Source organism: Ambystoma mexicanum, chromosome 9 (genome assembly GCF_040938575.1).
Source record: "Ambystoma mexicanum isolate Mex_15411 chromosome 9, UKY_AmexF1_1, whole genome shotgun sequence".
In the NCBI taxonomy this organism is placed as follows: domain Eukaryota; kingdom Metazoa; phylum Chordata; class Amphibia; order Caudata; family Ambystomatidae; genus Ambystoma; species Ambystoma mexicanum.
Window position 1 is genome coordinate 812,334,251 of NC_090931.1, and position 20,397 is coordinate 812,354,647.

Consider the following 20,397-nt stretch of genomic DNA (forward strand, 5'->3'; position numbering starts at 1 on the left):
ACATTTAGCACATGAGAGGCTTCAAGGTGCTAGAGCACATGGCAGAATTGCATGGCAAGCAAAGGCAGTGGAATAAGGCAGACTGGCATGGAGGCACATCTCTGGGGCAAGACAACGACTGTTGCCTATACCAGTTCCTAGAGCACAGAGATCAGCCAATAGGGGTCCTGTGGGCACTAAAAATAGAGATCAGCAGTGATCGTGGGTTTAAAAAGGCTTGGAAAAAAAAACTTCCAGCTGGAATGTGAAAGTAAAATAATTCACTAGAGCCAATTTACACATGCCACAGTGCAGCCTAGTAAGACAGAACTACAAACCACAGCACACAAAGAGCCAGAGCCTGCTGGCATAGAATACCCACCGATGTCAGAGATCTGCAGAGTGACACAAGACCTCACCCAGTTGTACATTGCACACCATGAGAAAATTGCACCTGAATGTATGTCACAGTGCTGGTGTGCGGCTATCAGGACAAATGGATCCATACCAAACTGCGGCCAGGTCTACAACCTTGTAGAAAGATACAACCAAATCCCCCAAAACTGCAAGGCCCAATAATATCAGAGCATGCTAGAGGGACTCACCATCAAGAACAGACCTACCACACGAAAGGTTGTGGCGGACATGTCTGACACCAGTGGAGGGTTTCCCCTCAATCCTCTGAAAAGGCAGACAGTAAATATAGGAACAACACATAGAACGCCATTCTGTATCTGCACCCTCCCTCACTCAATGTGCATGATCCAGTAAGCAATGCACCGCTCTAAGGCCCATCTGTGGCCGTCAAACACTTAAACAAGCATTGGCAGAGTCAACCGTTCAGGCTTTTGTGACGGAATTGGAAAGGCATTTGCCTGACACTGCCATACAGGTACTACCTGGCCATAAAAAAAGGCAACATATGGGAAATTGTGTGAGTACCCGTGCACATGATGGCTGCCTGCGAAATTACTGTCTTATATGAAAACACAAGCCAAACCAATTGGATTTACCAGTGCTTGTTTTTAACAGGACATCAGTGCAAGGAACGGATTTGAGAGCAAACGTATGCCTCATAAATCAAGTGGTTGAAGGCACACTTGGTTAAGACATGTTTAATACGCTTTATTTAAAGCATCAATTAAGCCATTAGCTCTCTCAAGATGGTTCAAAACACTGGCAGGACATATACAAGACAGTTATGCTACTGCTTGATAGAGCTAGCTCAAAGAGATCCCAAGAGGGTGTGTTTGGTGCAGGGAGGTGTAAGGAGTGGATGGGAATGGCCACAGGGTTTAGCATGCTGATGGGCTGTCAATAGCTAGGTAAATGATGGGACAACACCCCCCAGCTTTGTGTCCGTCCTCACAACCCATTTAAATCCTATCTGCACTACATGCAATAGTTTCAGCTCATAGCTGGCACCACCTAACAGCTCAAACTAAAAATGAGCTACATTACAGTTAGCAGCTCTGCACCTGTTTACGGGGTGCCTCCTTCGCCAATGCAGTTCACCTGCTGATTCCTGCTGGCTCCTGCTATAATGCTCTCCGTAACCACCCCAGCTGTGCAATCCCTTCCTCCCCCACTGTACTTTTAACTGGGGACTGATCTCGCTGGACCCTCTGAACTGACCCTTAGCCCCTTTGACTTCTGTGGACCTTTGCTCTTTTACAGCACCTTTGACTCCATGCTTTGGGCACGAGTTGGGCCCATGGCTCTTCCTTCCATGTGCCAGTGCTCGTGTGTTGTCTTCGTAATTGAGCTATGCCACATTAAATAGCTAACACAAACTGCCATTATTTGCTATTGAATGCGCACAAGGCTTATAACCAAAAAGGCTAGCTAGCCCCCAGTCCCAGCAGTCCCAAAATGAGCGTAGCCCCGGATCTTTTCCAGACCTAGCAACACCCCTGGCCACGGGGCTCGCTTGGTGATGTCTGATGCAGTATTTCACAGTCTACAAGGAGAGCCACTCTAGAGTAACCTGTGAACACAGGTGCGGGCCAGTGGCGACTTGGCAGAGCGACCCTGGTCATATTGTCTTTGAATGCTTGACTCGGAGCCCGTGCCGATTTCATTAAGCACTGGCCACGTCTCCACATTGGCAGGAGCGGCGCACTTGAAGTGCCATTGATGATAACCTCAATGACTCCAATGACAAACAACATCTAGCAGAACAACACAGATGATGTGAACCTCGGACCGCAGGGAACCGTAAGAAGCAGTGACTTGATCTAAAGCCGTGTGGTGTGTTGTCAGCAAAGAGTCGATGCCAACCGCTACCGACAACGCTGTCATGAATGACAGAACGGTTAAGACAAATTTCATCCATCCTTGAAGCAAGAAGTAATATTCCTAACGTTTTCAAGAAACCATGTCGTTTGCACTGGTGAAAGCACCATCAGCCAATCAGGAGTCTGGAACAGCAAAGAGAATACAGAATCTGGTTCCAGCCACCGGAGCAGAGGTGTAGACAAGTTAGGGCCTGAGCAGCCAAGGCCCATCCAAAATCTGTAAATGCCCATTCAGCAGCGATGTGTGAGTATTTACAGGTGTTAATGTCACTGTGCTGGGCCCAACTACATTAGCTTCTGGCTCTACTTTTTAAACAATCATGGCTACGCCTCTACACCGAGGCCCTTCGCCGGGTGGTGCAGTTTTTTTTAACGTCCCCACCTCTCCCCCCCTCAAAACAATCCAACACATTCCCCACCCTGTCCCTCTCTCCCCACTTACCTGTTGGGGACTGGATTTTTGTGCTCCCCTCCCAGGCTCCACCCGTGTAGCCGCCGCCATGTAAAGGGAAAAGGGACTTAGGGCCTCATCAGTGGAATCGCCCAAAGCTATTAGCGCTACTGCAACTTGATCCAGCACAATTTGCACAGGATCACGAGATGTGGCGGGGGGCGGTATCCCCCATTCCCCAGCACCCCATTTTTGAGTGTTTTGGTGCTATTACCGCCGGCGCAATAACCACCGCCGGTAATAGAGCCAAAAATGGCCAAACACAGCCCGAAAATTGTCATTTTCCCCTCCAGCAAAAACCTGCCATCTTCCGCCCAACTCGTGATTTGGCCAGACCTTAAATGCGGTGGTAATGCCGTTACCACCGCATTTAAGGGCTCAGTCCAAACTCGTGATGAGGCCCTTAGTCCCTTTTCCATATGTCGGTGGCCATCTTGATGGTGTGCGCAAGCAGCGCGAATCTCCGGGGGAAAAGAACAAAGCCATTCTCACCTGGATGAACCTCAGGTTCCGAATGGCGTTCATTCCAGCTGTGGGGGGCAGACATGGCCTTTAATGGCCAACAGCCATGACTCGGGCTGGGAGGCTGTTCAAGGCCATCTCCACCCCCCACAGCGGGCATGAAAGCCGCATTATCATGCAAAGCAAGACGGAACATCAGCCAGCACCTAAGTGTGACAACAGAGTCAATGGGTGTACGGAGTAGCATAGCATCAGATACAAGCCTTACCGTGTTTCATGTCCTATGATGTATGCAATGCTACGGCCAAGCTTTCAGTTTGGTATGTGCCATCCCCAAATATATCAACTGCAGCTGTAACCGCCACACCTCCCCTCATGCACATACATGTCATGGTGCAACCAACTTAAAAACACCAATATTGGCTATGCTGTTTTGGTGGCCATGTACAGAAACATCCTGCCGCTCCAATAGTTGTGACAGACAGGGCACACGGTTCTATGTGCACACGAGTGGGTCTGCACAGACAATTCCCATGTGGAGACTATGTGTCCGCTAACCCTATTCTGCCCATCAGCCTCATGGAGGACACATGCTGCCTTTATGTGGTATGTGGCAATGGGTATCGTGGCACTGGGCGGTATGTGCCTTAAAGGATGCTGACCCTCCTCCCAACACATCCCTCAAAGTGCCTTTGCCACATGACCAACTAAGAGTCAAATCACAATGGTCTGGTCAAGTCATTCTTGGTGTTGACCGTTGTTTTGCCCAAGTCAATTACTACATGGTAATTTACTTTGGCAAACTTACTTTCAGGGGGTGAGGGTTATTTATGATTATTAAGGGTTAGGTTGTATAGGTGGGATGGGGAGGGTGTCGGTGGTAGTGGTTGCTATGGAGAGACCCTCCTGTTAAAGAAATCGAAGTAATTTTGTCTAAGTAAATTACCACTAGTAATTTACTTTGGCAAAACAACAAATAAACATGATCGGGTCTGTGATGTGGCTTTTCACTCACACAAAGAGCTTGTTTTGCTCTTGTGCTACTGGCTATGTTGATATGTCGGATTGTGCATGCTTTTCCACATAACATTATGTTAATTGTTGATGCCATGTGACCCCTGAGACTGATCTGCACTAGGCTCAGGGTCACTATAGCCGTTTCATGCCATGTCAAGAGAGTTGGGGGATCCCATAAACATGCCATGCAGTATGTGATGAGATGAGGTCTGTCTCTCAGGTCACTTCCAGCCCTACTTCTTGTTCGCCAAGCTGGAGGGATAGCTTGCGGGCTAAGTGCTTACTTCTAACATGGGCCCAGACACACTTAGCAAGTTCAAATCCCTGGCAGGCGTGACTCAGCCTTTCATACTTCTGAGGTTGATAAATTGGGAACTATGACATAGGGTAATATTAACAGACACTAATACATAGCTTAGAAGCAGGAGGAATCTGGCACGAGGAGCTATATAAAAGCTGATGTTATTATTATTAGAATTAGCACCAGGAAGGAGACCCCCACAGTGGCAGGACCTGTGGAAGAGCCCACAGGAAAGCATTGCAGAACTTGTTCTGGGTCCTCAATTTCCTCAGATGAGCTCTGTCTGCTGCACTGATGCAGCATATGTTCATTCTTTTTTGCTCCTAGACCCCTTTCAGGTGAGTGCAAACCATTCAGGGGGATCCTTAGCTTCTATAACAATCAACCTTATGAAATGAACACCTTGAACAGGAATCCTGAGATCACTACAATAAAATAAACATTCTTGATGAGAGCTGTAGTCAATTCCAAGAATCCTGGGTGTCCAAGTAAGTCCAATGGGGAATCCAAGCAATTCCCTAAAGTCGCCTCACAGTTCCATGACCTGCAACCCCTGGCCTGCAGACTTCAATTTGGGGTCAAGGAATTATGCAGTCACTCTTGACAGTGATAGGTGCACAAGTGTTGAATATATAACAGGGGATAACAAGGGCAAACTATTCTTCAGTCTGACATTCTACCCAGCTAGATCATGGACTTCTTGGCGTCTACTTCTGGGTTTTGCAAGTGCTGTGAAGCCCGGATTCTGTCACTAAGCACTTTGATGCCAATTGCTGCATTTGTGTAGTACAAAGTTGGGCTTATGTGAAAAGAAAATAGGCCCCTTGCAAGCTAGGGGAGTCGGAGGCCCTAACCTAAGGGAGAAACCTTGGAAGGTTCCATCGGTTGTGACAATGCAATGTGGCGCATCACGTGAACTGTGGAATGCACTGAGAGAAGTATAAACCAAAGGAAAATGGAAGCACTGCTACCAGAAATCATTAGTGATGCTTCTACTCGAACAATGCAGCCAGTTCTGGAGGCCACAAGTACTTCAGAGCAGCATTAGAGCATATTGTTCTTTTTTCTCACTGGAAATACTCTTGTCAGTGAGCAATTATAGGAGAGTAAATCCCTTTCAAAAATGGCTTCCTTGACCAAGCAAAGCACTGCAGGTGTGTATTTCCCCTCATCAAGATGGCAGCCATCCAAATAGCAAGCACAGAACAATTAGAAAACAAAACAACGGCACTCTAACATCGGCTTGCTAGGGGAGCTATATCCCCAGGTCTTTTGGTTGTATTGTAATTGGTTATTTATAACGCACTTAATACCCAGAGTTTGTAAACACGGACCCAGGGTTCGAACCGGTGTTGCGCAACGTCGTCTTGTTTCCAAGACGAGCGCGTTAACCCTGAGCTATCCTCCCGAGACCCAGATAGCAGCTTAACAGCTACAACCAAAAGGCTAGCTAGCCCCTAATCCCGACAGTCCCGACATTAGCGTAGCCCCGGATCTTTTCCAGACCTTGCAACACCCCTGCTCCCTACATTTCTGAATCCCACGCCTGCTGTCCTGCGGTCATTCATAAACGAAGAGAGACCATTTGTGAATAAGGTCAGCGCACATTCACATGCTCATTAGCAACATAAGTACCATAGCACACTGTACATACTGAAAGAGGGTGCTGCTTTTTCAAACAAAGCTAAACAATCAGACGTCATTTAAACGTAAATACGTTCACACATAAACATTAAATAAAATCAGCTACGGAGGCATATAGCATCAGCATATGCACATCATATTGTCGCGTAATTAATTAATGGATATGGTGATCACTTAAGCATATGCTGTACAAAACAGTGGCTGGAATCCCCATCCTAAAATGGCACCACTGCTAGGCAAGTTGTTTTTACTTCTGTTTTAGGCAGAGCAGGGTAGAAGACAAACAGGAAAGTGAGTGTGGAGCAAGCATTATTCAGCCGATGGTGTTGTGGCAAGGGGTGCATGGCTTCTCACCCAAGATCACACATGTTGATGACAGGTACTCTACCAAGACGGTCTAAGGACTGGTCCTGAAATCATGGGGCCGAATCGCCGAGAGGTTACTATGATGTATCATATCTTAAACCTGGGGAGGGCTATTCACATCAGAAAGAAGTTACTCTGAGTAACTGTAACTTACTCCAGGTCGCACTCTAACTTACACCTGACCGACCTCACGTAAGTCATGCGCAAGTTGGAATTACTCACAGTAGCGTGTTTATGAATCTAAAAGTCTGCTCCAGGTTTAAGTCAGGAGTAAGCCAGAGTCACTCATAGTAACTTCCTGTGGATCTGTCCATGCGTATCAAGTCTTTATAATCTGGTAAAGTAGGGGGAAGAGGGAGGCAGGGTTTAAAGTCCGATCTGACAGGTCTTAGTGCCAGTAGATTGGAGCAAGTAAAGGCAGCAGTGACCTTTGATCTGGAACAGATTTACAATACTGGGCTTATGGGGAACAACAGGTTTCCAGCCAGTGCTTTGCCATTCTCCTGCATGCATTACTACAATAGACTTTGAGAAGGGTAATTACATGTCTCAGGGCCTTACATAGAGGAGATGGGAATATTTCAGGATGGTGTGTGTCTGGAAGAAAGATCCAAGAGCTTTGAGGGAAGAAATGTGCTGTGATTGGGGGTGAACTAACTGTGAGGGGAAGGAACATTCAGAGGAAAGCTGGTAAATGCATGGTACCACCTTTTGGCAAGAGTGCTGGAAGAAATCGGTAAAAAAATTCAAGAAGACCGGGAGCAGAGAAGTCATCATTTTGTTGAAGCATAGAGAGAGCTGTGGTCTGCATAGAGCTTGTTATGATCTGCAACCTTTGGCTCTCCAAATGTTTAAACTAAAACTCCCATCAGCCCTCGCCTACTTAGTCAATGATGAGTTATTATGGGAGTCGTAGTCCAAAACACATATATGGCAGACCGAGAGATGAGCAGACCAGTTTGCACTTAACTGATGTCAATATCTAACGCATATATCAAACTGAGAACAGCAGGGACAAGTTTGAATACTCAATGACTAGGAAATAAATGGGATGAATTAGTGTGTTTCCGATTAGGGTGGTCCAGTTAGGGTGGATGTGGGAAAACCAAAAATATCATACAAAGTTCTAGTGCTGCCAGTGTGGCTCTGTTCCCATGCTTCCAGGGGGATTGGCAGGGGGAAGTTCGCCGAATGTTTAGTCCCAATTTCCAGTCAGCCCCCTTTGTATACAGTTTGGACATCTGCTCCTAATGATATCAAATTATTGATTATTCACTTTCCCCTATTTATTTAAACATTAACCCCCACGCTCTGCAACGCGATGCCTTCTGGTCCCTTTTTGTCTTGAAGTGGTTCTTATTTGTGATGGTTAGGGCGCGTTTGCTTTGATCGCGTGGAGTGTATAATTATTTTACTGTTTATTTATTTCCACGAGAAAGGGGGGAAAGGCTTGACCGGGGACGATCTCTATTTGCGGCAACCTGAAACCCTAGCCCATCGCTTATGTTTGCGAAACCCTGCTTTTGATTAAGATTCAGGCATTTAGTTCTCGCTGGTTTATCAAAGGAGACATTAGCAGAAAATGGAGACCATATTAAGCACTCCGAGCCTGAGTGCGGATTGCGACTCCAACAGAGGAGAGCAGCCTATGATTTGCCGGATTTCTTGACACACTGAAGATACTGAAAGGCCGGTAGAGCGGAGGCAGAGTCAGTCGCACGTCAGATGAACCTCCCCTGAGCTTTTGGAACACATAGGGCTAACTTATGTGACGTCATATTTGTTACGGAAATGCAAACTGGATGTAAAATGGTTAAGATTGTCCAACAAGGCGGCTTCTAAGGCCGTATTCCTCAATTTTCCAAATTGTGTCGTTTTTGGAAATTCGTGGTGTTTCTCAACAACTGGTCACATAGCTGAGCAAAGCGAGAACTCGTCCGGTGAGCTACACAAACAAACGTTCACGTCAGGGCAGAACCGACTTTACACTTCTACGGTCACTAAATCGAGTGCTGTTGACTTGGGGAATATTGACAGTGCTTAGAAGCTTAATGAAGGTGGTCTAAAGAGCTATATGATTGATCATTTATTACGCGCTTAATACCCAGAGGTTTCTTAGCGCGGACTCGGGGATTAAACTTGTGTTGCTCTGCGTCGTCTTGCTTCCAAGGCGAGCGCATTGCCCCTGAGCTATCCTCCCGAGACATATACAGACTTTGTTACTATTACTTCACTTACCCGTGGCAGCAATGCATGAATAACTGCAGCATAAAGCAACTGGGCTAGAAACTACACAGGAAAATGGTCATATTTAAAGCATTCATGATGCAAAGGGTGGGTGTTTTTTTGCAGGGACATCAAAGGGGTTCTCTCTCACACCAAGTGCACTGCACATTAATACATGATGGCAACTGTGCTGAAAGTAACCGTTTCTTTTTGGGGAAAGAGGCTCAACACGTCCCAAGTGATTCTGAGCTACTCGTCAGTGCTTAGAGTAATAGGCCTCGTTAATTTTCACTCAAAGAATGCAGAATGCACTCTTGCCAGACCAAGCGCTTTGAGGACGTTTGCCTTCATATGATATGCAAGCAGGGAGACCGCTTCCCGCCACTTTGCCCCCACCTCTGCAGTCACTGTTCCTGCCCACTGCTGAGTGATGCTGCACCCTGCCAGTGGTCCTGTGCGCCTGCCACTGTTAGCCCACCGCAGTTGCAGTTGGCTTTGGGTTCCCAGTGGTGTCCCTCCATCCTCCCTCGGGGGCCTGGCTGGTTGTTTCAATCCCTGCCCCCAAAGCACCTTTTCATGAGCACCACGCTGGGTGGCAAGGTGGGCTTCTTTTGATAGACACGTTGGGCCTCATTATGAGCTTGCCGGTCCGGATACAACGTTACTACTAAGATTCCTGGTACCAGTGTATCGGGACCGGCAAACTCTGAGTTGTGCTTGTGGGTGCCTTTCATTCCACCAGGTTTGACCTGGCGGAATGAAAGGCACCCACGAGCACAGCATGTCGGATGCACCGGCACCGTTATAAACGGTGCTGTTGTATCCAACCTCCCCATTCCCATTTGATACCTATGGGGCTCACATGGGAATGGGGAAGAATGTTTTCCAGCGCCCAGCAAGGGGCGAATACCAGGTCTGGCAAGGCCGTATTGACCCGGTAATTGCCCATTTCTGGGTACCGGAAAAAAATGAATACCGGCGGCAGCCGTGGCTGTATTACCGCCAGCCTCGTAATGAGGCTCATTGCGATGAAGGTGTTGTTTTTGTGCTAACTGCACTGAAGTAAAATAATTATACTTAATATCTAAAAGCTTGGATTGGACGACCCCTTATATTGGCCTTTAACCAGCAGTAGGGACCATTGCAGCCCTAGGAGCTTTCATGCAGTGTACATGTCCTCCCACACCACCGCCTCACACCCCCCGGACCGCCTGCATGTGCCTGTCAGCAACCTCAAGACACTCCTATGGAATTACTCCTCCTTCCCTAAGAACTCAAAACCCACATTAAGTTAAAAAAACGCAGTAATGTCATATAATAATTCACCTACCAGGGAATGTGTCAGGATGCTTAAAGAAGCCTCCGGAATGATGTACATATGGACAGCTTGTATCTTGTGAGAATTGTGCTCACCTTACAGATCTCTGCATTTTTAAAAACAGTTTAGCACGCCATTTTTAGAAGAATTGGGCCTACTTGCCTACAGATTTGCCATCACCCTGTTCAGAGGCCTAGCCAGGATTGTCTAACAAGTGGGGCCTGAAGCAGAGGTACTTGGGCCCACCTCAGTGACATTAACATCTGTAAATACCCACACAGCACTGCTGAGCGGGCTTCCACAGAGTTTGGGTGGGCCTTGCCCGCTCAGGCCCTACGCTGTCTACGCCTCTGACCCTGTCAAAGAATGCTTGATAGTTTTTGATAATTTTTCAACTTAATGAAATATTTTCTGCAGGCTTCCATTAATTAAAGTACTTTGCACACCTATTTAGAAACTTCACGAGGTAAATGGTCCCGGTCAATGGGCCTCATTATGAGTTTGGAGGTAGCCATGCCGTTTTTACCGGCATGGCTACCCCCAAACTCGGGTCCGAGTCCCGCAAAATGGGAATTATCGGGCCATTCCAACCTTTGCGGGCCCGGTAATTCCCATTCGCGGGACCCGGACCCGGTACGTCCCCATTCCCATTGAGCCCCCATAGGGCTCAACGGGAATGGGGAGGATGGTAACAACGGTCCTGTTAATAATGGGACCTTTGCTACCATCCTGTTCTGCTAGCGGGTGCCGCTCTGCACGTCTGGTCTGACCAGGCATGCAGAGCGGCCCGTGAGCAGAACTAGGAATGTTGCGGCGAGGTAATAACGGCGCCGGTAGCGCTACCAGTCCATTGTTGCCTTACCGCAACACTCATAATGAGGCCCAAAGTCTGTTAAAACAAAGTGCCCTGTGCATAGCAAGCGCCATTTTTTAATTCTGCATACTGACTTAAAGGCATGCACGGCCGGATTCACAGAAGCAGTTTATAAAGGTGCAATCCCATTGGAAAACCCTCTGGGAATCAGTCCCGTTGTCTCTTAAAACAGTGCGCGGAATTCTGCATTATCCAGCGTCGAATGCAGCTTTCGCAGCGTGGAACACCCACAGCGCGTGCATCTGAAGGCGCTACATTGGAGGGTATTTGCCCCGGCTTACCCTGTGGAGAATCATTCCTGAACATGTGACTTCTCTAACATGACATCAATCGGGTAAATCAGGGCTGAAGTCGAGGGTACACGTAGGTGGACGCAGTCCCCGCTTTTTTCACAGGGCACCTTGATATGCTTATTTCTGGTGATGCCACATTCAATTGGTATGTTAATGAGGTCCACCCCCACACACTTTTTATTTTAGGACTTGACTCCTGATCACGTTCTGTACTAAACAGGTGATTTCTCCAGCAATACATGAGCCAGGCTCCTCACTGCTTTCCCCCTTACCCTGAATAATGGGCTTTATGGCACAGTCTGCCTCCCAAGCGGCCGAGATGTATTTATTCGCTCTGCAGAATAGATAAAACTTCACAGGGACCCCGTTTCCTACCTTAATACCAGCAAACATGGCTGATAAAATAGTGACATGCCCTCCCCTCACCTGACCACCAAATGAACACCACTTTAACCATGGGATGGCTTGCGTTGTCTGGCGCAGGGCCTGCTCTGCCCTGCCACAGCCCCAGAGGGGCGCCGTGTCCTTGGTGGCGCATTGTGTGTGTGTGTGTGCACAGAGTCTGGCCACGCCGGACCTCACCACTGAACCCAAGGCCTCGGCACCGGCTTTAGGGCACTTAGACTTAATGGCCGCGCGTGCACACAATCACACCACTTGGAGGCGTGAGCGCTTCAAAGAAGGCCGCTGAACCCCCACCCCAATTTAGAAGAATGCGCCTGCTGATAAGGCCTCGAAATAGAGGTGAAGGTTTTCAGCTGCTGGCTTGGGTCAAACGACTTCCGTGTTATGGCGGGCACAGGACAATGGAAAGGAAGCCATCCGATGCAATGTGAGATAGACAAGACGCGATTACCCTGGGCATGCGCAGAACACACGCGTGACCACAGGACAGTCCGCGAGTGTTTACCCCCCACCCACGCAGCTATTCTTATTCAACGTTCCCGGCAATTCTAGGCAGACGCTGAAAACACCGCCATAACTAGAAGCAGCATCTCTTTGGACACCTCTCTCAATATTTTTCCCAACATTTGCAAGTGTATTTTGTCCTGTTTAGGGCTCTCCGCTCTGAAGCTGTTGACAATCTTTTTTTCAGTATTGAGGTTCAAAAGGGGATCCAGCACTAATTTCCCACAAAAAAGGGAGGGGTGCAGAGGAACAGGCACGAAGACGCAATCCGCTGCAACGTGCAACGGAAAATAAACCCGCAAATGCCTGCAGACATCCTATGCAGTCTGCCATCTTATTTTTCGTTATTACACTGTATTCTAAGAGATGAATTATGAGCAAACGCAGAGGTCCATGTAATGCTAATTAATTCTTCTTGGCTGATGTTTGAAATGGACTTCTTCCATATTGTGTAATTCCCGCAAAGAAAAAAGAAAAGCCCTCCAAAAAATCCGTTTTTCATAATTGAATTGTACCTAAATACACAAAAGAAGGGCCCGCCCCCTGGCAGCCCCTGCTAAAGGCAACTGGCTAGGGGTCACTGTAGTGAGAAGTCTTTACCTGAAGTCCTAAAAAATAAAGTGGGCGGGGGGCATCTTCAAAGGCAATGGGATGTGTCATCGCCAGAAATTAGCATATCAAGGTGAAATATGCACATTTCATTAAATTGGCTTTGCATAACCACCCAAATTGCACAGGACGAATGGCATTTGCCTTTCATAAAATCAACACACACACAAAACCAAGAGAGGATATTTTTTTCTAATAGTGTTTTTGAAAACTTTGTAAGGTGTGCATGTTTTAAACTCCAAGAACCAACACAAATGTTTTCCCTTGAACTTACAGCTCCGAAATGGGACATTTCACCCTTAGTTGTTTATTGTTTTTCATCAGGTAATATAGTGCAGAGGTGAAGTGTCGGAACTGCGGTTCGATCCCCGAAGTCGGCTTGAATTTATACATTAAAAGAGGACATCCATTGTTTCTCGTTTTAGCTGGGTGGGGGGGACTGAGTCCACTCTCTGAAAAAGGGGGTGGACTGCGTCCACACGTGTGTACCCTCGACTTGAGCCCTTCTCCCTGGCCATCACTACTTCATCTTTGCAGGATGCTTCCTACCTTAACCTCTTCATTCTGATCTACTAAATGATGAAAACAAAAGGCTGCGCGTCAGTTGTGTGTGGGCGTGCCAGAGGAGAATCCCCGGCCACAGCTATGACAGAACTGTTCTCACTTATCAACAGCACCCTAATGAAGCCGCAGTGACTGGCTGATTGACAGATGTGTGGGAAAATCCTGTGTATGATGCAATATTCATTGTCTGAGACACCAGGAAGACATAGGATGTCTAGATGTAGGATGTGCCTCCTTTGCATTGCACATAGGCGCTGCTTTTACCTCGACATTGTTGACTTCTGAAGTAGTTTGGGTCTGCGTGACTGTGCTTCTTTAGAATAGGGGACCCTTTAATCTTCCTGTGTTGGGACCACCGAGGATTTGGATTTAAATGTGAAAGTTGCAATAGGCTTCTGCTTATGGTGATCTATGCTTGAGGAGACTGTGCAGTCTGTGTATGCAGTGGAGTTCTTACCAATTCCTCCTATCAATGACTGCTTCCTTGTTTGTAGCAATCTTCCTGACCCTGAGACGTTTGGAAAAGAAGTGGTGTGTAGCACCTCCTTGAAGTGGTGTCCATTGGTGGGCCCTGAATATGGTGAGCCTTCACAACTCCCCACTGTGCAGAAGATGGTCCTGCAGAGTGGCAAGTGTCCTAAACCCCAGTCTTGCAGGAACCCTCCACTTCTGCTAGCTCTTCCGTTGGTGCAAAGACCCTGTTGCCTGGACGCTGGCCAGCAGGGGATGCGTTGGAGCAACATTGTGACTGGGCCACTCCTAGCAGCTCAGAAGACCCTCTTGTGTGTCACAGCCTTTCCTAAAGCATGAGTGCTGCCACATACTATATTTCATATGACCGTCTACAGCTCTGAGAACTGTTCATGCCCTGCGTAGAACTATACAGACTTGTGGGCCGCCTGCCCCCTTACCATTTTCATTACAGCACTTCTGTTCTGATGTCTTTTGCTATAGATATAATTATGATAATGTAAACTTGTGTGATTATTTTTCTGTGTTTTACAGTGGTCTATTGCAGAAGGGACTTGACCAAACCGTTTGGGGTTAGCGGCACATTTTCTGGTGGCACCGATCCGGATGTCCTGATCCGCGTATGGTTTCCCCCTTTCTGTAATGGCACAACAGGCCATAAACATTGGGTTGGAGGTTTGCCTGGTACAATGCCAATAGTTATGATTGATTCAAAAGCTTCCATCCATCCATTACTCTTCAGTGCAATGTCATGATAACCTGCAATGGCCTGAACCATGTGCTATGCCATGATGCCTGGCGACCCACCCACCTTCTGCTGAGTACAGTCTAGTCCTACAACCAAAAGGTCAGCCATGTGACCTTGCAAACCCCCTCATAGGACCTTAGCTACAGGTTGTGTGTGCATTGCCAGGACATCGGGGGACTTAAGGAGGGCTGCATTTGGACCAGTAGGAACATAAGAAAGCAGGCGACCATAGCTCATCTTGCCCCATTCTTATAAGAAGGCGCTCTATGATTATACAATCGCACACTGATCACAAATGTGTACCCATATCTAACTGAACTGGTCCTTAACGCTTGAAATGAGCATTAAAAGGGCTCCATTCGAACCAAAGCAGGATGAGGAAGTGCAAAATGTCTACTGGATTCCAGGGAAGCAAAGTGCATTACTAAGGAAACCCATCTCACCAACCTTAGCTGCCACCTCTCGTACATTTAACTCTGTGGATAGATGCTGCAGGAATCCGTCTTGCTTGGTGCCCTACTCCTGAGGTGACATGATTTGATAGAGGTGTTTTTACTACAACCACTGTATATACAGGATTGTGAAAAAAAATGGGGCTTTCCCTTTGGGGTTCCCCCCATTCATCCCAGTTCCTCTGCTACCCAGGCACCCTTTCTTGCATCCCCCAGTGACCCTTATGTACAGCGTGTCATTGCACTCCAGCTAGTCTTGAGCTTGATAAATCATAGAGACAGACATGCATACATACAAACATACATTCATACAGACATACATCTGTGACGCATGTATTGCATTAAAGAAGTTCAAAGATCACTCTGCCACGGTCAGGTTCTGCATCCATAATCTCAGGAGGCTAGCTCACGGGCAATGTGCTCGTCTTGGAAGCAAGACGACACGCAGCAACACAGGTTCGATCCCCGGGTCTACGCTTAGAAACCTCTGGCTATTAAGCGCGTATAAATAACCTAACATATCATAATGGCTGTAATCAAAGCGGAACTTGTAAGATCATTCGATGATGTTAAATGGACCACCTTCTTGGACTCCACCCTTCCTGAAGAATCGAACGCACCATGTCATCATCGCCACTTCGGCTTCCTGAGTACTAGGACTAAAATGTGTCATTCTATAGGGAGCTCCCCCTCTATCACCCGGTCCTCCCCTCTGTATTCTCGCCTTGTTTTGGCACGGTGTTCTGTTGCTTTCTAGCTAGGTTCGGCCCACGTAGAGCCTATACGTGCAGCCGTACATCGAGGAAAGCAGTATTTTGATCATGACTACCTGACATATCAACACTCTCTCTAGAGATGGAGAGCTTGCAATAGAAGTGCTGCTTGTCTAGGAATGGGGTGACAGTGCTGGCAATAGAATGCATGACATTGCAATGTGCAAGAGAGCAGAGGTGAGAGTAATGGAGAATGTGAAGATCCTATGGCCTACACTGGAGTCAATAGTCCAGTGTTTTGCCCCAAAGGCGGCCCATTTATTGACATTGGATGTGAGCATGTGTGATGGAGTAGTGGCACTCTATGAAGCATGAGCAGAACCATGGACAGCTCCCTGCACACGGCAGTTTGGCACACTTCCTGCTGGACACCTTAATAAAGACATGGGCCCAGCAGTCTAGTGCCTTTGGAATGTAAACATTTTGTTCAGCTGAACTGGCCCTTTCCTCCTGGTGAAGTCCTGCCAGGTCTCGCATGTCAGTTGCTATTGGATGTGTGAAAGTTTGGCAGAAGGCTGCAAGGCTGACGTAATTGCTTATAAGTACCTTTTGTCGTGCAGTAGATACACCCCTTCAGCAGTCATCTTTAAACTCATTGTGCCTGCTATGTGCATAGGCAGGGCCGGCCTTAGGGCAGGGCGGGCTGGACGATTGCCCAGAGCGCCATGCCCCCCCAGGGTGCCATTAGCCCACTGCCACGCCAGTTCAGGGGAGTCTTTCAAGGGCTCCCTGAGCTGGCGTGGTGGGGCAGGTGCCCTTTTGTTATTAAATGTGTCCATAGCGGTGGGGCGCATTTGATAACAGTAGGTTGCTGATCTTTTGCATCAGCACCCTATTCAGATGATTACCTCCCTGCTCCGACGCGGGAGCGAGACGGTTTGCATTGGAATAGGGCGCTCATGCATTAGCATGCGCGGCCTATTCCAGTGATTACCTCCCTGCTAAGGCGCTGGAGTGAGGAGGTAGAAAACAAAAGTGGCGCATCCTGCCCCCCCACACCTTTCCCCTGTTGACCAGTGGCATGCAGAGAGGGGGGCTGGCAATTCGCCCAGGGCGCTGCACTGCTAAGGCCGGTCCTGTGCATAGGAGTCCTTGAACCGTCAGATTGTATCTCCTATCAACCAGTCAAAGCGGGCAGCATTGAACACTTTATACACATGACTCACTCGTATAAAACCGTAAGTGCAGGCAGCATTGCGCCATACTTACCTACATTTGCTAAAGAAAAACCCAAATGGTGATCCACCCCCTTTCTCCCGGGACTCCACCCACCTGAGCCGCCTACATTAAAAGAAATCAACTTCAAATGATGCCAATCTGAGCGAGATTTACGCTCCTATACCCATACCTCGATGTGATTGGCTACTTTCGGTATGTTTGTAGCCAATCACATTGAGGTGTGGGCAGAGTTACTGGAATGGCAGGAAATCCCGGAGACTCCACGTTCTTCCCCGGGGACCTGGAGAAGATCGTAAAAACCCAGAGTCTCCAAGATAAACCCAGAGACTAAGAAGGTATGCCATTGCCCCGTTTTTATCAGCGCGTCACTTGTGTTAACCTCTAGGAACAGGCCTAACGTTACCTCTATATCTGTAATCATTTATATTAGACTCGAGGACCAGGACCCATGGAACCATCTGTGCCTATCCTTTATGTGGCGCTACTTGCTTTCTGTAAAGGTCCCCTGATACCAGACCCAGCCATCTAGCCTACCAGTGCCACATACATACAATAAAAAAACAGAAATCACTTTTGTGCCCACTAATATCACCCGCTCTCGAGCCGAGCGAGCCCATTGTCACATCAACAAGAATGTTTCAGGAACGTACCTGGCATGTCCTGTTTGGGGCTCCGTCTTGCTCCCACCCATTCCCGATCGTCATTCTGGGTTCCAGAGCGAGGCCATTCCCCCTCATCCGATGCGAAAGTGACCCAGAATCCTGTGCGAGTTGGGGGGAAGAGGCAATTTAACAATGGGACAGAGAATGATGGTCGGGGGTGGGGAGCAATGATGCCTGACTACTGGGGTAAATCACCCTAGACTAAAATGCGCCACTTTTTTATTTATCCTATTTGTGCTGACCAATGGCTACCCATCCTCTATGCCTTTAGAAATAGCACAGTGCAAAACCTGAATACAAACACTTCACCACCCAAGGAAATACGCATTGCATTGGTGGCCGCGACACCGAAAACAAGTGATGCTGTTTGTTATCACATCCACCCTGCATCTTCCCATCCAGGATCCCCAGTGACCACTCCATAACATGATGAAAGGTCTTTCTCCATGTAGAGAATGGTTTGGATCCCTGTTATGAGTTATTTCCTCATTTGTGTGTATTGCACCCTGCACAAGATTCCTGTAGTATCTACGCATAGTAGCGCAGATGGCATTATCGCCCCACGGGTACGCTACTCAAGTCATCACTCTGGGAAGGAAGAAAGGCTGAGCTGACCTTGCTAGGCTTCAACGGGCAGATCTCAACGGTGGGCGCTCAACCCCCAGGTCTACCTTAGCGACAGCTCTTGTAAGAGGGTCGGGCTGGGTATGGCTCTCGCCAGGTGGGTGGAATCCTTGCTAGTTTTGCGCATACACATTCCCTTTACGGCTCTTTCACGTGCACCCCCGCAATGCTCCTAAGACTCATCAATACAAAGCTGAAAAGCTGGTCTTCTGCCTGGCCCTGCCATCTTGTTATCTTCACCCCGATCAGGCACCCGTACTAGCTCCGCCCATTCAGGCAGAGAGCGCTATGTGCTCCGCACCTCTTTATGCAGTGATAGTGCTTGCATTTCTGTTATGACACCCTTATTAACCAGACTTGATGCCATCGAGGACCCATTTACCTTTCATCTTCTTGTACTTCTTATACCATCTTCCAAACTCCTGGCATTTTGTCGCTGACACGTTGGCGTAGTAGGTGCTGTTTACAATGGACGAGATCATACTCTGCGTGAGAGAAGAGAGGACATAGATTAGAGATGTCCCACTGGGATGGTTCAGGTGACAAACTAGATATCACACATCCAGTCATGCAGATAGAGAAGGATGCTCTCTGGCTGATCCAGGCTTGACATCTTTGCACGTAGCATCGATGGTGTGGGCCCAAGTTGACATCTTTCATCAACTGTAAACCTGGGATGTAAACTCTGAGTTTTGTTTACTGATGCCATGAAGATGCCATCCTTGTTTAGCTGAACACCTGCAGAACCGCACTGATTAAATGGTTCTCAGGGACTATTGTCATAACCTCTAATCCGCTCTAGTCTGATAAATCATGCTGAACTATAATCCACACTTAATCTAATGACAGTGTACCTTATTCCAAATGCCAACTCATTAAACATATTCGCCTTTGTGGCGCCTCTGATATTAGTCTTTAATCCTCACCTGACGACCTAAAATCCCTCCATATTGAAATTCCTTGTGACTTTCCCTGGCAATGTGGACACCCCAGCTAGTGTCCCATTAGGGAGATGCTTCTGTTACTATTCAGACTCAAACCATTAAGGAACCTTTCCTGATATATGTGACCATCCCATCCAGGGCCATCACGCACTGTGTATTCTAGGCAATCCCAAAAATTGCCTCCCACTATCTTTGGCCTTATTAACTCATGATGACATGGGAAACTAAATCTGCCTGCTCCATGATCTCATTTCTGACCTGACACTGGGCATCACCGAAACCTCCTTCATGGAGAAGTACCACGAGCATCTGACGGCCATTACTCCTTGTTCCATGAAAGCAATCCAAGAACATGCCCACCCAAAATACATGCCTAATTCTAGATATCCTCTTCAGACCACACACCCACCCTTCCTTTCAGGCCCATCCTTTCACCGGGATGAGCTTTCAAATCTTGGAAGCAAGGCTTGAATAGGTGACTTCAACATCTGCACCGAAGATCCTGAAAAAACGACAAGTTTCAGATGTTCTCGTCACACTACATTTAAATCAAATCATCCTCCATGACTTCATTTTGACATGCAGCATCGAGGATGATCACATAAACAGGACACCTATCTCCTTGTCAGACCCGTTCCTTATGTCATTCAACCTCCCGTCCTATCACTCACAAAAATTGGCTATATCTCAACAACCCACAGACCTTGGTACAAAATTACGCCTGATGTCTTTGATCACGTCGTCTGCCCCATCAACATCAACATATTTTTGTTCTTTAGGCTTCCATGTATTGTATATATGACCCCTCTGTGCCGGAGGTCAGACAGGCATTGGCCAACGAGCCCAGCAACCAAACGAACAACATCAATCTCGAGGCTAACTCTGACCACTTATTAAAATCACACATCGATGTGAACTTTGATGACATGTCTGCCCCACAAACCAAACTTTCCAAACCGCCTAACGATCAACATAAACATTCCTGCTCAGATAAAGGGCCTTAATCAAAAGATTCTGCTCTAACCTGGGATATCACTGGAGAGAAAAAAGAGTCTCCAAGCGAGTGAAGGCTTGTGCATAATACAACAAGATTTCAAAAAGCCAGTATAATTGCTAAGCAAGGGATATGCACTCAAAAGATCATTTAGACATATAACAAAACAAAAGGACTGCTCTAAATGCAAAACTCAAGTTCAAGATCTTCTTTCACGACTAATCCCTAGAAGCCGATGCA

General features: G+C 47.4%; 1 protein-coding gene across 3 annotated transcripts in view; it reads right to left on the minus strand.

Moving 5' to 3' along the window:
- Positions 1-20,397, minus strand: part of SATB2 (SATB homeobox 2) — a 444,828-nt gene that overhangs the window by 242,563 nt on the left and 181,868 nt on the right. For 2 of the 3 annotated variants that reach the window (XM_069615806.1, XM_069615805.1), the window contains exons 6-7: positions 18,602-18,704; positions 17,584-17,694 (exon numbers count right to left, since the gene is read on the minus strand). In XM_069615806.1, coding sequence (XP_069471907.1) covers positions 17,584-17,694; positions 18,602-18,704 — 214 coding nt within the window. The remainder of the gene's footprint in view (positions 1-17,583; positions 17,695-18,601; positions 18,705-20,397) is intronic. The other variant, XM_069615807.1, reaches the window with a different exon arrangement.